Source organism: Podarcis melisellensis (genome assembly GCF_964234715.1).
Source record: "Podarcis melisellensis genome assembly, chromosome: 9".
NCBI classification, from domain to species: Eukaryota; Metazoa; Chordata; class Lepidosauria; order Squamata; family Lacertidae; genus Podarcis; species Podarcis melisellensis.
Window position 1 is genome coordinate 59,077,655 of NC_138541.1, and position 14,367 is coordinate 59,092,021.

The 14,367-nt window shown below is 38.6% G+C and overlaps 1 protein-coding gene across 6 annotated transcripts in view; it reads right to left on the reverse strand.

The window, feature by feature from the left end:
• Positions 1 to 1,673: 1,673 nt before the first annotated feature.
• Positions 1,674 to 14,367, reverse strand: part of NFXL1 (nuclear transcription factor, X-box binding like 1) — a 79,862-nt gene continuing 67,168 nt past the window's right edge. For all 6 annotated transcript variants that reach the window (XM_081924413.1, XM_081924416.1, XM_081924412.1 and 3 more), the window contains 4 exons: positions 12,483 to 12,587; positions 8,917 to 9,003; positions 4,266 to 4,319; positions 1,674 to 4,000 (listed from right to left, as the gene is read on the reverse strand). In XM_081924413.1, the coding sequence (XP_081780539.1) occupies positions 3,827 to 4,000; positions 4,266 to 4,319; positions 8,917 to 9,003; positions 12,483 to 12,587 (420 nt within the window). In that variant the 3' untranslated portion in view covers positions 1,674 to 3,826. The remainder of the gene's footprint in view (positions 4,001 to 4,265; positions 4,320 to 8,916; positions 9,004 to 12,482; positions 12,588 to 14,367) is intronic.

The following is a 14,367-nucleotide window of genomic DNA, read 5'->3' on the forward strand; positions in this document are numbered from 1 at the left end:
CAGGCGGTGCAGCATTTGACAGACTGAGGACAATGCAAGACGGTCTAAGCATAGAAAACCAATTCTGGCAAGACTGTATTGTCTACCAATTAGTTTCCGGGCTCAATTCAAAGGGCTGGTTTTGATTTATAAAGTGTTAGGCGGCTCTGGCCCTCGATACCTCAAGGACCACATATCCCCACATGAAACAATCTGGATCCTGCATTCTGTTTGCCCTCTCCAAACTTTATCCAGAGGTAGCAACACAGGAATAAAACTGTTTCAATAGTTGCTCCCTGCTTACGGAATGCTCTCCACAGGGAGGGATGCCTGGCACCATTCCTGGCTATTTTCAGGTGTGAGAGAAAAATGTTTCTTTTCAGCCAGGCCTTTCACCTTTAACTTGGAAAGTTTATACATGCAGCCTCTTTCAATGGGTTCTTATATACGTGTGTGTGTTTAGCTTTTACTTTGTTAAAATTTCTGTATTATATTGCAAGTCATTCTTTACATTATGTAAACAAAAGTGACTAATAAGTCCAATAAAGAAATAACGTGTGAATACAGGCAAAGTCATCTGGAAAATCTGCAGATGTGCATGTTTACTGAATGAAAAACTGAATAATCTATATAAGCCTAAATGATTCAACCTTTAGTTCTAAGTGTTTTTGAATAAAAAGTGATGTCACAAGTAAGTATAGGGGTAGCCAAGTTGGATTTAGGACTAATGTGGAATATTTGGACTGAGCTCTCTTTCCAGTTTAGACTATTGGCCATGCTTACTGTGTTGTGAATTACTACCTCCCTCCCCCACTTTCTTGAAAACTCATCACAGGCCTATCTTTTATTCTTATTTAGGTATGTGAAGCATACAACTGGCAAACACACAATACAATACCTTCAAGACTACTGATTTCCTCTTAGCTTCTGCTTATCCAGCTCTAACACAGGAGATTCCTAAATTTAGAAAAACGGAATTCTGAGATGTGTAAAATTATAAACACATTTATATTTACTTCTTTTCATAGAATTTATTCTGCTAGCTTTGAGAAGCAAAAGAGCTACTTCTGTAAAAGGGAAACCCCATCTAAATCTATCCAGTCAGCTCACCACCACTGCCCAAAGATAGCATAGCTCATACAGTAGAGCATGAGACTCTTATCCTGGACTGCTGCGGGCTGGACTAGGTGGCCCTTGTAGTCCCTCCCAACTCTACAATTCCTATGATTTCACCAGCACTGTTCACACACTTTCAACTCTGAACTTTATAGTCATATACTGTAGCTTAGAAACGTTATCAAAAAATGAAAGCTGAGATTTTCTAGATGCTATATTAAACTGAATGCCCAGTACAAAAATATGTTATTTCATGGTGCGGAAGACCTGGTGGCAGCCATAACATGGAAATCTGCTACTCCAGAATCTCAGGAAGTGGTCTTTCATATCCTGTGCAAACTGGGATCTTTCCAACTGGTGATGCCAGAGACCAAACCTGGTATGTTCTGTGTGCAAAGTATATAACTCTGCTAACTGAGCTATGCTCCCCTCTCATTCATATCAAGAATTGGCAAGTGATTCTGAAGGCCTTACCCCACACTGAAATTGTGCCTGCTTTTCTCATCTTCCACTCAGCTGAGCATCCAAAACATTAAAGGAGCAACTCTCTTTCAAATGAAGGTACATTTACACATAAACAAAGACAAATGTTTTAATACAAGTGCTGAAGTAGCGAAAACCTTTTAGCTTTCCAGTTGTGTTGAGAAGCTCATCAACATTCAAACCAAGAGAATGCTGATTTACTAACACACTTAATACATAGTAAGACTCAAACAGGTATCAGTTTTCACACTATTTATCTACATTGACAGACGGATTTTCTCTTTTTTGTTATAACAGTACAAAAATAAATGACTCATGCTAAAATATCCTAAAAGTGAAATCTGACAACCTAAGGTGATATTAGTATCAATTATTCATGTGGCTAGGAAGTAAGCTACTGACCAAGTTGGAATTCTTAAAATGTACAATTGCAGGATGGATTTCTTCAAGTTACTTTCTTAAATCAATGGAAAAACAAAAATAACTGTACTCTTTAGTAAATATAACAAGTCCAAAGTTACAATATTTTGTGGTTTTTCCTTTCCAAAGAACATTTTAGAATCTGCCAGCATACATCTGATCAAAATATCCCTGAACAGTAGATATATTTATCTTATGTGTAACCGTCATAAGTAGATAAGACCCACTGCTGGAAATATGTGAAAATATCAATTTCAGATTATTTGAAGGTATCCAAAAGGCATTCCTACCAGACTTCACCTGGGATGTTTGCCCAAGATTCGGGGCTTGGATTTAGGTAATTCTTACAAAGACCAAATTTAGACAGGAAATTAATAATCAGTAATATTTATTTAGCATTTTAAGCACTAGCAAGCAAGTCAGAAGAACTTGCACTCCCTCATTTGATGTGACAATAGTCACTATATAATTAAATACAAAAGTAGTTCAGGAGTAAAGTTTATTGTTCACTTTTGAAGGGGTGAAAGCAGGGGTGTCAATTTGTAAACGGAAACAATGAACAGGTTAGCTGGGACATTTGCTACTTGATTTGATATTTAAATTCCAGCTCTGAGAGCATCTGCTTAAGACAACATTTCATATTTTTCTATGTATCTGCACACCTGAACTAATAATGAACTTGCCACATGTACATACACTGTTTTCTAAATTGTGAATGCCACTTTACACACAGCAAAAACAGCTACGAATTTATTTGATGTAAATTTTCTTCGAGAAAGCTACATTTCAGAGGGAGAACAATATCCTTAAATACTATTTTCTTTTTACTAGCAAAAAAAAACAGAACTTGAAATAAAAGGTAAATGAAATTGACAACTTGCATATGACCAGTTTTGCAAGAGGCTCTGGAGAAAAATCTGACAACTTCCCTTTAGAAATATGTTATTCAACAAAAATGTATCTTGGAGGTACAGAACACCCGTATTGTATTTTAATAGATACGTTTGACAAAGTATGACTAGGACTGCTCAGCATCAAGAACGGTTTAATGTTTTATTCTGAAGACCCACATTAATATAGCTAAAATGAAAACATTAAAACATTGTCTTCTATTCAAATAACAGCATGATTCACAACCCAGTCCTTGCATATGATCTGAACCAAACAAGGGTGCTTTTTCATGCAAGACTGCGCTGTAGTGTGCATGTGTGCTATAGGAACTACATCTTAAGGGATCAGAGTTTCAAGCATCCTCCAACAGATGGTAGGCATGGTCATCTGTGACAGTATCAAACCATCCATTTCCTGCTTCCATCTGCCAAGAGGTTAAAAATGACTACACAAACCAAGTGCTCATCTGGTGCACACGTGGAACAAAACAAATGGATGTAGACAAGAATGGTACTCGGTGGTTCTCAAATTAGACTTTAAAAATATAATCTGGCACAATCGCTTAGCATAGTTCAACCAACTATACTGTAGAACTTTCAATTGAGTCACCTCAGTATTTTAAATTGATTTGGGAGCAAAGTATAGGATCTGGGGTTGGTTCTAGCTTTCTCTAAATGAACAGGAAAATTATAACGAACTACAGGCAGCAACCATATCAGGTGCGTCCGATATGTGCACAACCGTATTGTGCCAATCCTGAACTGACCCAAAAACATCACAACAAGGGTTCAACAGGGTGGGGCGGCCTTACGTGGGCCCCGCTGACGTGCCAATCAGTCACTACCTATACAACTGAACATTAAATCCTAATTTATATCACAGCATCTTAGCAGTTAGCTTTCTATAATCATATTGATGTGTTTTGAAATGGAATAGTTTAGTCATTGTAGGCTATGAACCACGCAAGCATTACGACAGCAGCTCCACATACTGGCAATACAATCATGTTCTTATATTTTTGCCATGCAGATAGTTCAACTTCAACCTCGTCCTTTTTTCTCTTGTTCTTCCGACGACCTTTAAGCCTGTTCTCAAAAGCCTCCAGCTCAGCCTGGATAGGAAGAAAGCAGAAAGTTATAAAAATAAATGTGGTAAAAAAGTTGGGGGGGGTGTCATCTTTTTTCAACTGTGTCTTAAAATAATGCATATTAAAACTTTATGTGCATGGTACAATAGTACTGTAACTAGAATTTTGTGAGCTCATCATTCTGTATTCAGTTGCCTTCACTGAAATTTAAGCAGCCCAAACTAGGTACATGTAGGATTACAGTCCTAGAGTTTTCTGCACTTTAAGAGAAGACTAAGTTGGTGGGTACCTGTTGTCTTCGTTTTTCCTCTTCAAGGGCAGCTCTGGCCTCGGCCTCTTTAATCTGTGTGAATATAAAAAGAATAATGCTTAGCACATAATAAGCTACAACTTACTAATTGCCAGGAGCACCAACTACAGGGGTGCCTGAGCACCCAGAAAAAAATTGTTGTGGGTGCTCAGCACCCAAACACAGGGCCCCTGATGCAACTCACTAGACCTTGGAACCTGACTTCCAGTGCCAAGAAGTTATGTTCTGAGGCGGAGGGTGCACATGAGGTCACACCACAACATGACGTCATGAGGTCACACGCACTGGGCACCCAAATTTGCTCCCCTGTTAATTGCCGGAAGCATCATTACACTTTTGTTCATTTATTTAGTTATTCTTACACTGCCTTTCAAGGCCTTGACCCTCTTAAGGCTGTTCACAATTAAAATCGTAAAAGCAATTTAAAACCTAGGATTCAACGCTATGAAACGATCCCACACAACACCACGGATCAAATATAGGACAGCATCTGGATTCAAATAAAGGCAGTGTGGAACAGGCAAATACTTACGATGCGGTTGAACACATCCAAAGGGGGCCCAGCTGCACATCTCTGAAGGGAACTCCAAAGTGATAGGGCTGCCATTAAAAAAAGCCCCCTCTCTTGTACCTGTTATTTATATGAACTGGAACATATGCTATTCCCTGGGGTTCATGTGAATATATGAGATGTCCCTATACTGAGACTTGCATTGTGTAGTCCACAAACAGCTCCTCAAAGGTGCATGTGGAGGTTTTCCCCGGTCACGCTACTTGAGATCCCGAATATTCTGAAGCATGTTGTTACCACTATATTATGGACTCTTACTCCTTCAAGAACTCATTGTGGTGCACTTGATGGAATTTTGAGTCATGAAATTTGTAAGGAACAGAGGCCAGTTGACCAGGAACCTCATTAAGTGGCCAGGAGAAAGTCACCAAGCTCTTAACTACTTTGAGACAGACACTGTAAAGCAGTTAGGGGTGTGGGTTTTTTAAAATAAAAAAATGCACAGTATTATAAGTGGTGCGTGGTATTTTGTCTATTTCTGTTCCATAAAATCTATGCACCGCTTGATTAAAAAACAACCAAACCCCAAAGTGGTTCACAAAACAAGAAAATCGGGGGGGGGGGGAATTCCAATACTTTGAAACATGCAAAATGTTAAAATACCAAAAAAACAAATTAAAATTCACCTCAACTTTCTAAGCATCTGGGTAGGCTTACAAGAATTGTTTTCAGCAGGAGCTGAATACAGTACGGTGAAGACACTTTTAAATTAAATAGCTTAAATTAAACCACACAGTATTTTAAATGGTGGGCATGTTATTTTACACAACTGAAAATTCCCTGCCCAGCTTCACAGACACAATAATATTTAGAGACTTGTTGCCTCCCCTTATACATCCCAAGCCAATCATCAAGATCTTCAGGATACAATCAGTGAAATATCACATAATGACATCAAGGAAGTGGGCCATCTCAGTGGTATAATCCAGCCTCTGAAACACCTTTCCATGTGCAGTTTTTTGGAGGGCGTAACGGTACTTCCCTTCCCATGCCCCTTTTTACGCAGGATTTCCCTGGAGATTTACCACACTCTCTTGTTTTTGCTAGTGTGCAGAAACTTTTCCATTGCTTTATTTTGTGGTAAGTACTCATATTTTGGTTTTTAACATCTTTTGTAAACCACTTAGGAACCACATATATTGAGCAGTTCAACATTAACAGTAGTAAATAAAGAGAAAAGATCTGCCCGTCCTCTGGCAAGGAAGCTCGTTTAGTGGTCAATTATATATTGTATTTCAAGTACCATATACTTCACACAGGAACTGAAAGCACCTTTGGGTTTCAGTAATTCCAACTTAACTGAACAGAAGCAAACTGTACACAAGCAGAAACAAGAGCACAATTGTGTGCTATAAAAAGCCATGAATAGTACAGTGGTACCTTGGTCTAAGAACAGCTTAGCTTATGAACAACTTGGATGAAGAACGCTGCAAACCCGGAAGTAGGTGTTTTGGTTTGTGAACTTTGCCTTGGAATAAGAACATGTTTCGCTTCCTGTTGAGTGTGTTCCATTTGTAAATTGAGTCCCCCGCTGCTATGGGAAAGCATGCCTTGGTTTAAGAACGGACTTCTGGAATGGATTAAGTTCGTAAACCAAGGTACCACTGTATTGACTTCCAAAACTTTCCCTCACATTCTCCTTGTGTCTCATCGTTCTCCTTCATTACATACCTTTAGGCATCAGACAAAAAGGTTTCTCTATCACCATGCCTTGGGCTGATTAACATTCTATGGCCTTTATGAAGTGTTTGTGGGAGTGGGGTATAATTGTTTTGCTTTGTTTTATTATGCATTTTGAGTTCTCATTTTGACTTTTTAAGTTGTGAACCACCCTATATTGCTCAGATGAAGAGTGGTAAAAAAAATTAATTCATCATCATTGTCATATCTGTCGCCCTCTTTCCAAACCAAACTAATGCTATGCTTGCAGACAAATTGAAACATTTCCGTTTTCACATTCCAACTCTTTTCCATCTACAAAATACTGACAGTCTCTCGTCATACACCTGTAGTAGGACTCCCCTCCATTCATGCATAATTTGCATTTTTTCCGTTTTTCCCTCACCCATGCTCAGGTAGCCAAAATTATACACGCGACTTTTTGCCCAGTCTTTTTAAGTTAGCCAATGGCCATCAACTGGGCATAATAAATTGTTCAAAAACATGATAAAAAACTATACACCCAGCTTTCTACACTACACCAATACTAACAAACAATAGCACATTACACAAAGGAAAGGAAATGCTACAAATATTTGTAGTTTAACTCTGTACTTTTAACTCAGACTTAGCCTCCAGCTCCCCCCCCCCCATCCTCTTTCTTTCATCCCCATATTCATCACATTGGCAGTCAACCATGTGAGATTTGGCCCATTACTTTTTAATAGAAAGGACTGCAGCTAGGAAGCTGGCTAAATAAAATATGATTTGATGGGTCTGGGTTGTCAGTAGGAAGACCAATATATCTTATTCTCCCCAGTCTTTTTTTGTATCTCAGCCCTTTACTATACATACATTCCTATCCTGGATAGCTATACAGAACTGCACTTCAGCACTCTGGCTGTCCACACTGATACCAGTGCTCCTCCAAGTCAACTGCCCTCTGAATCATCATGATCTAACTGCAGAAGGAAAGGTATTCATTCCTGTTAAGGGAATCACTCTTTTACACTTTGGGTAATTAAGTTTTGTTACGTATGCGGAAGAGAACTTTCAACATCCAGTCTTGAGTAGAGGGGAGACATGTTATATGTACATTAAAGTCCGCAAACAATTTGTGGAAATCTAAATCCAGAATACGTTGCCTCACCAGATCTATGGCTTTCTTTTCCCTTTGCATTACCGAAAAGTCAGGTGGAAATCTTATTACATTCTTTGCATATTATGTTTTATCTGTGTTGCACATGCTCTTATCTGTGTAAGCACATGTGGCTTTCGGCCCAATGCCTCCTGAAGATGCCAATTCTTCCATCCCTTAACAGAGTTCCTTACTTTAATGTGTAATTTTTTATGTTTTTATGTATGTTTGAAGCTACCTGGAGTGGCTGGGGCAACCCAGTCAGATGGGCGGGGTATAACAACAACAACAACAACATGCAAAATTGGCATCAGAAATGGCAATAATCAAAAGTGGTGAAACATGTCAATTTCCCAGGACACCCTGTAAGTGACCTTTGACTAGTTATCCTGGGTCAAGGAAGTAAAAGGGACATGGCAATATGAAACAACTTAATTATAATACACCACGTCGTTCAATGTGATCACTTCTGGACTGAACACAGACAAAAATATTTTGGCACACTAAGTGTATTTGCTTACTGATGACAGGATGTCTGTGTTTATCAGCAGCTGCTTTGTGAATTTCCACTGTTAATTATAAAACCTTCGTTGTCTACTCTTTTCTGCATGTTGTTTCTAGTTGACCCCGCTGTTTGCAACCCCTCTCCCCAACTCAGGATAACACCATGTATCTAATGAAGTGGACTGCAGTCTGCTTACGCCAAAACAAATTTCATTAAAGTGCCACAAAACTCCTTGTTCTTTTTGATGCAACTTGCTCTCATATCCAGCCAAGTAGTCATCAAGTGGTAAGAGATCAAGGGAAGCATGTGCGCACACATGAGCATTAAACTAGTTATCAGATTTTTGGAACTTTAAATAGATGTATTCATTACACTATCCTAACTTCAAATTAACAAACTGAACAAGGCAGGGCAACTCATTTCATGCCCCCTAGGCCCCAACTGAATGAATGTGTACCTTCTTCAAGAAACATTCCAAACTGGGGGGGGGAAAGGTAGGAAGCAAGGGACATAAGCAACATTATTCTAATACAGCACGTGTAGAGGCTCATAGTATTAAGAGTTTATCATAAACAGCAAGGCAAGATGACAAACTTTCCACAATACATAAAAAGCAAAGTTTAACATGTAACAGCTGTTGAACAGGGAACATCGGATTTAATTGCATTCTATTTCTTGCACAATAATTTTAGAAAATAACTCTGCATGAGCCTCTTGAAGCAGTGAGGATATATTGCAACCACAAAAGGAAAATTACCTCAGAAGCTTTCCGTTTCATTTCCTTGCACACAGTGTCACATTCTAACGTAACTAGGTCTCCTCGAACCTTACTGCACGGCAGCTCCTAGAAGAAGGGTCCAAACAAAATATATTATTTTTCTTCATTAGCCTGATCGCGAAACACACACGCCTAAACACTGTTCCCTATATAACCGAAGAATCCTTCTCCTGCCATTTAGCTTGCAAACCATTTTCTTCCCGTAGTAAATGAATTACAAATAAAAACACTCATCACGAGATACGTTCAAACCATAACCAACATTTATGTGACAAGTGTTTTGTAAATACGACATACACTCTACTTTTGGAGGTGGACAAATGAATAACTTCAAAATAAGCTCAGGTGGTGGGAAGTTACTGCCCCCCAGATGTTAAGGGAACAAGGCAACTATACCTTAAAAGAAGTGGAAGAGGAGGGCAAACGTAGAAGCAATAAAGGTAAAAGTAAAGGACCCCTGGATGGTTGAGTCCAGTCAAAGGTGACTATGGGGTTGCAGCGCTCATCTCGCTTTCAGGCTGAGGGAGCTGGCGTTTTTCTACAGCCAGCTTTCTAGGTCCTGTGGCCAGCATGACTAAACCACTTCTGGCGCAATGGGACACTGTGACAGAAGCCAGAGCACACGGAAACACTGTTTACCTTCCCGCTGCAGCGGTACCTATTTATCTATTTGCATTGGTATGCTTTCGAACTACTAGGTTGGCAGAAGCTGGGACAGAGCAGCAGGAGCTCACCCCATCACATGGATTCGAACTGGCGACCTTACATTTGGCAAGCCCAAGAGGCTCAGTGGTTTAGACCAAAGCGCCACCCGCGTCCCTGGATGTAGTATAGTAAGAGCCCAAAGAACACAACAAAAAATTACTTTTATGTGTGAAGTCATTTCTTGAAGTAGCACAGACACTAAACCTTGATGTTCTTGCACAAAACAACAACAAACCAGTTAAAGGACTCGTTTGTACGTTTCCTTCTTGGAATGAATTGAACCAGTATACAGTTAAATTATAAACCTACAGGAATATTTACCACAGTTAAGATGTAGCTAGGATACATCTTATGTTGCTTTTTAATAGTCTCTGCATTCATGAGAACACACTACATTAAGAAAAAGCCCTACTATAAGTACTATCTCATCAATTTTGATACCCAAAATAGGACTTAAGGGGGGGGAGTGCCAAGGAATCTTTTCTCTCTGTCACAAGACTTTAACGCTTTAGGTTACGAATTACATAAATCAGATGGTTATAAAATTCAGCACAATCCTACATTTCATTGAGATTTGAATAGCTGCTTTTCTTTCAATAATAAATGAAATTAGTTAAGCATCTGATATCTAGTTCAGATTGTTTTAGATGGAAATTTGTAAGCCGCCCTGTGAGTCTGCTGGGTAGGAAAGCAAAGGTAAAGTAGACTTTTCCAAAATGTACTTCTCACCACTGAAGATTTAATACATGGTAACTGACTATTCACATAACACAAAGCAACAGCCCAGTTGTCTTTCTAACCAAGCAGAGTTTGTTGAAGTGCTAATGAGCAATGAGCTTTCTCTTCATTGCTGCCTGGCTTCAGAACAGACTTGCTCATTTTTTAAACCACATTTCTCCCGACGTCCAAATTGGGAAACTTGGACTTTAATCAGGAAGCCTGGTCTAAATTTGGGCATGAAGGGAGTGCTTGAGCTCGTCTTCATGATTTCTTGGACTGGGGAATTTACATCCAAAAAATACATTTTTCAAGGCATGTATTCAGTTTAACCTTGATAACCAAGTGAAAGCAATAATTGTACTACAAAGACTAAGAGGTTAAAGGTTTCCCTATTGATTTATTTTTTAGATTTTATTCTTTTTTTTGTATGTCATGTTGGTGCTCCTTCTTTGAATAAGAAACTCTTCTCCTCACATACTGAAATTACACAACTCTTTGCTTCACAACTCCAGCCACATATATGCTTTTCTCACTGAAGTGGATAAACAAGCCAAATTCAGAATATTCCATTAGCCTTGTTACAAACACTAATAAAGAGATTTAATACTTTTTTGTGGGTGAGAAGCTTGGACTAGTGTCTTTGTTAGGTGTCTCACCCTCACAAATGCCATTTCACCTTCTTTGTCTCTCCCCTTTCCTTGGTAACACGGGTCTAAAATGCCCACATCTCTTTGGGTTGATCCAGCCAGTGTTCAACACTTCTGTGTCGCATTGATTTCAGTGGCAAAGCTAAACTTAAATTCTCCAACACTGAAATGGACTAACATTTTGTGTTCTTTATAGTGCATTAACCAAACAGCTGATTTCTTAAGATGACTTTCCAGCATTTCCTAAATGAGCATTATATTTGATAGAAGGTGCTGCAATTAACACAAAATGTTTTAGGGACTCGCTCTAATCAGGTATGCATACAAAAAAAGATAGAGGAAAATGAAAGCAGACATATATGTAAGAGAGAGAGAAAGATGGGTCCCATGTTGCAGGCATGGATTATGTGAGCATCTCAGATCCCAAAAGATGACGTTATACACTATTTGTTTGTTACATTTATAAATTGCGTTTCCTCAAAAAGCCAGACACTACTTGTGCCAAGCAATTCTTCTTTTTCAGAAAAGTGTTATTAAGAATGAAACTTATTGCTTTCTGGCAAAAAAATTAATAATGTCATGTAAGAGGAAGTCATTTGTCCATTATACTGTCTGCTTCAGGGGTGATGATGACACCACAGTTGCACTGAGACTACGAGAAAGTCTTCTGTAAAATGCATTAGGGATTCACAAGTTTAACAACTGTTCTTGGTCCAGTTTTTTATGTAATTAAATATGCTTTTTTCTGATTCTGGCCAGGAAAACGTATTTCCTCTTCTTACTCTGGACTAGCCATACTTGAGCTAAACTATACCATATATTTCCCAGGATAATTCTGAAGTCTGAACACATTTAATTCAATTAACTGTGTGATGATTTCTTTTAAGGCTATGATATCTAAGCAACCATCTTCACTCTAAAATCCCCTTGTGTTATAAAGGTAGATATTCCACAGTATTTGCCCCATTTCAGAATTATATTTGCATCACTGCAGTTCATGGGAATTTTGGAATTCACATTAGAGAAAATTTTTATTTATCCATTTTTCAGAGACGATTTATCAAGGTGGCTCACATTAAATGTTAAATGATTTTTAAATAATTTCAATATCTAAAATGTAAAAAACTAGCAAAAGTTATATGGAACTAGCACCCACTGTTATAGCTTAGGCGTCAGGTAAAGACATTTTTATTTTCTCAGATATTTAAAAAACTGGAAGGATGTTGCGTCTTAAACACCAGAAAGTTTTCATTCTGCCATTTAACTGATACACAATTTGCGCCCTCAGTTTATTGATTTTAATAGTTTTATCCTATATAACTTACTGCTTTAACACATACCACAAATCCATCCTGGGTCAGATATTATGAAGAGTGGTATAACAATACCATAATTTTTTTAAAAAAATTGAATAAAAATATCAAGCAAATATTTTAATAGAAAAGTACAGATTTCAGAAGAGTGTGAAATTACCTTTTTGAGTCTCTTGCAAGGACACCTGACTTTAACCTTCTGGTTGCAATTCTGAGGACAGTCGGAAGAATGACAGATCTCTTTACATCGATGACCACAGGACAACTATAACATGGGGTGGTGGAAAGAAAATGATACTCTGAAATGGAGCACCAGTACGACTCTTGAGTGGCATTTCAAGACTGCTAAATAAATGCTTTGTTACTGTTGACTTGCATTCGCTCCTTACATATTTATTCTGCTCCTAATCCTTGAAGATTTTGGAAGCTATGATGCAAAGATATCTTCTATACAATTAATGCAACAATTACATTCCTGTCTTGTCATTTGTCATGCTTTATCTAGCATGACCGCTGTTCAGAATGTAGTTGCTCAAATGTTGCAAACGTCTACTGGATTCCAATATCAAAGATAAGCAATCCAGCTCCCAGTTCTGCACCCACCTCAAACATGTCTAACCTATGCAGTTGTACCTTGGAAGTGAAACGGAATCCTTTCCTGAAGCCCGTTTGACTTCCAAAACGTTTGGAAACCAAAGAACGGCTTCTGATTGGCTGCAGGAAGCCCCTGGTGTCTCCCCACACCATGGCATGATTCAGGAGTTCCTGAATTCAGTGAGAAGGACCGAAAGGGCTTCTAATGTTCCTTAAACCTACACATGTTCGCCCCAAATGCCTGAACATGGCCATTCTGGGAGGATTCCGATAAAACATCCATTATTTCCCGTATGCTTTTTCAAAAACTGAAGTAACAAGTTTCACTTTCAGATACTTTTTAAAGAGTATTTTTTAAAAACAAACAAACTCAGAAGCACGGACCTAAACTCTGCATTGGAGTTCATGATTTATAGAGATACTTTTGTTTCCAGTAGGTTGGGGGGATTTTTTTTATCTGGAGAACCTCATTTTTAATGTGAATTTGCTTCTGCAGACTGCTCTTGGGGGGGGGGGTAATGTCACAGGGGCCATAATTATTTTAATATTTAGGATGTCTGTTTTTGACATTTTCAGTTTGCTAGTAAATGTATTTTTACGTTAATAAATCAAGAAGACTACTTGCATTATACAATACATGATATAACCAAATGTATAACCAGATGGGGGTATATAAATGCTTTCAAGTTCAAATTTATGTTTAGGTATCAGCATCTGCACATTTGTCCAACAAGTTTTTAATACAGTGATTTTCGCTTCCGTGGCCGATTCAAACATGGTGCTGAGCATATATGCAATAGTCAGGTGGACACAGTGGAGCACCCAGAATTCAGCTCAACATGTTCCCACATAGTTCATGTAAAACCAGGACAGACTCCTCCTGCACTGAGAGGTAAAGTGGGTAGCCAACAGGGATTATGGGATATCATCCCCAGTGTGGCTTGCCTTGTACTTAAGTTAGCATCTTTTTGTCACCAGATAAAGAAAGACCTTTCTATTCTCCTAGGATTTTTAAACCATCCATGACTTCTTGGGAGCAATTAATTTGAGCTGAGTTGCATGAGTAAAAGTAATAATAATTTATTATTTATACCCCACCCACCTGGCTGGCTTTCCCCAGCCACTCTGGGTGGCTCCCAACAGAATATTAAAAGCACAATAAAACAGCAAACATTAAAAACTTCCCTAAACAGGGCTGTCTTCAGATGTCTTCTAAAAGTCAGATAGTTGTTTATTTCCTTGATATCTGATGGGAGGGTGTTCCACAGGGTGGGTGCCACTACTGAGAAGGCCCTCTGCCTGGTTCCCTGTAACCTCACTTCTTGCAGGGAGGGAACCATCAGAAGGCCCTCGGCGCTGGACCTCAGTATTACATTATATTAAATTAATTGTATTATTTATATTATTAATATGCTGCCACTCTGGGCAGCTTCCAGCAAAATATAAAAACA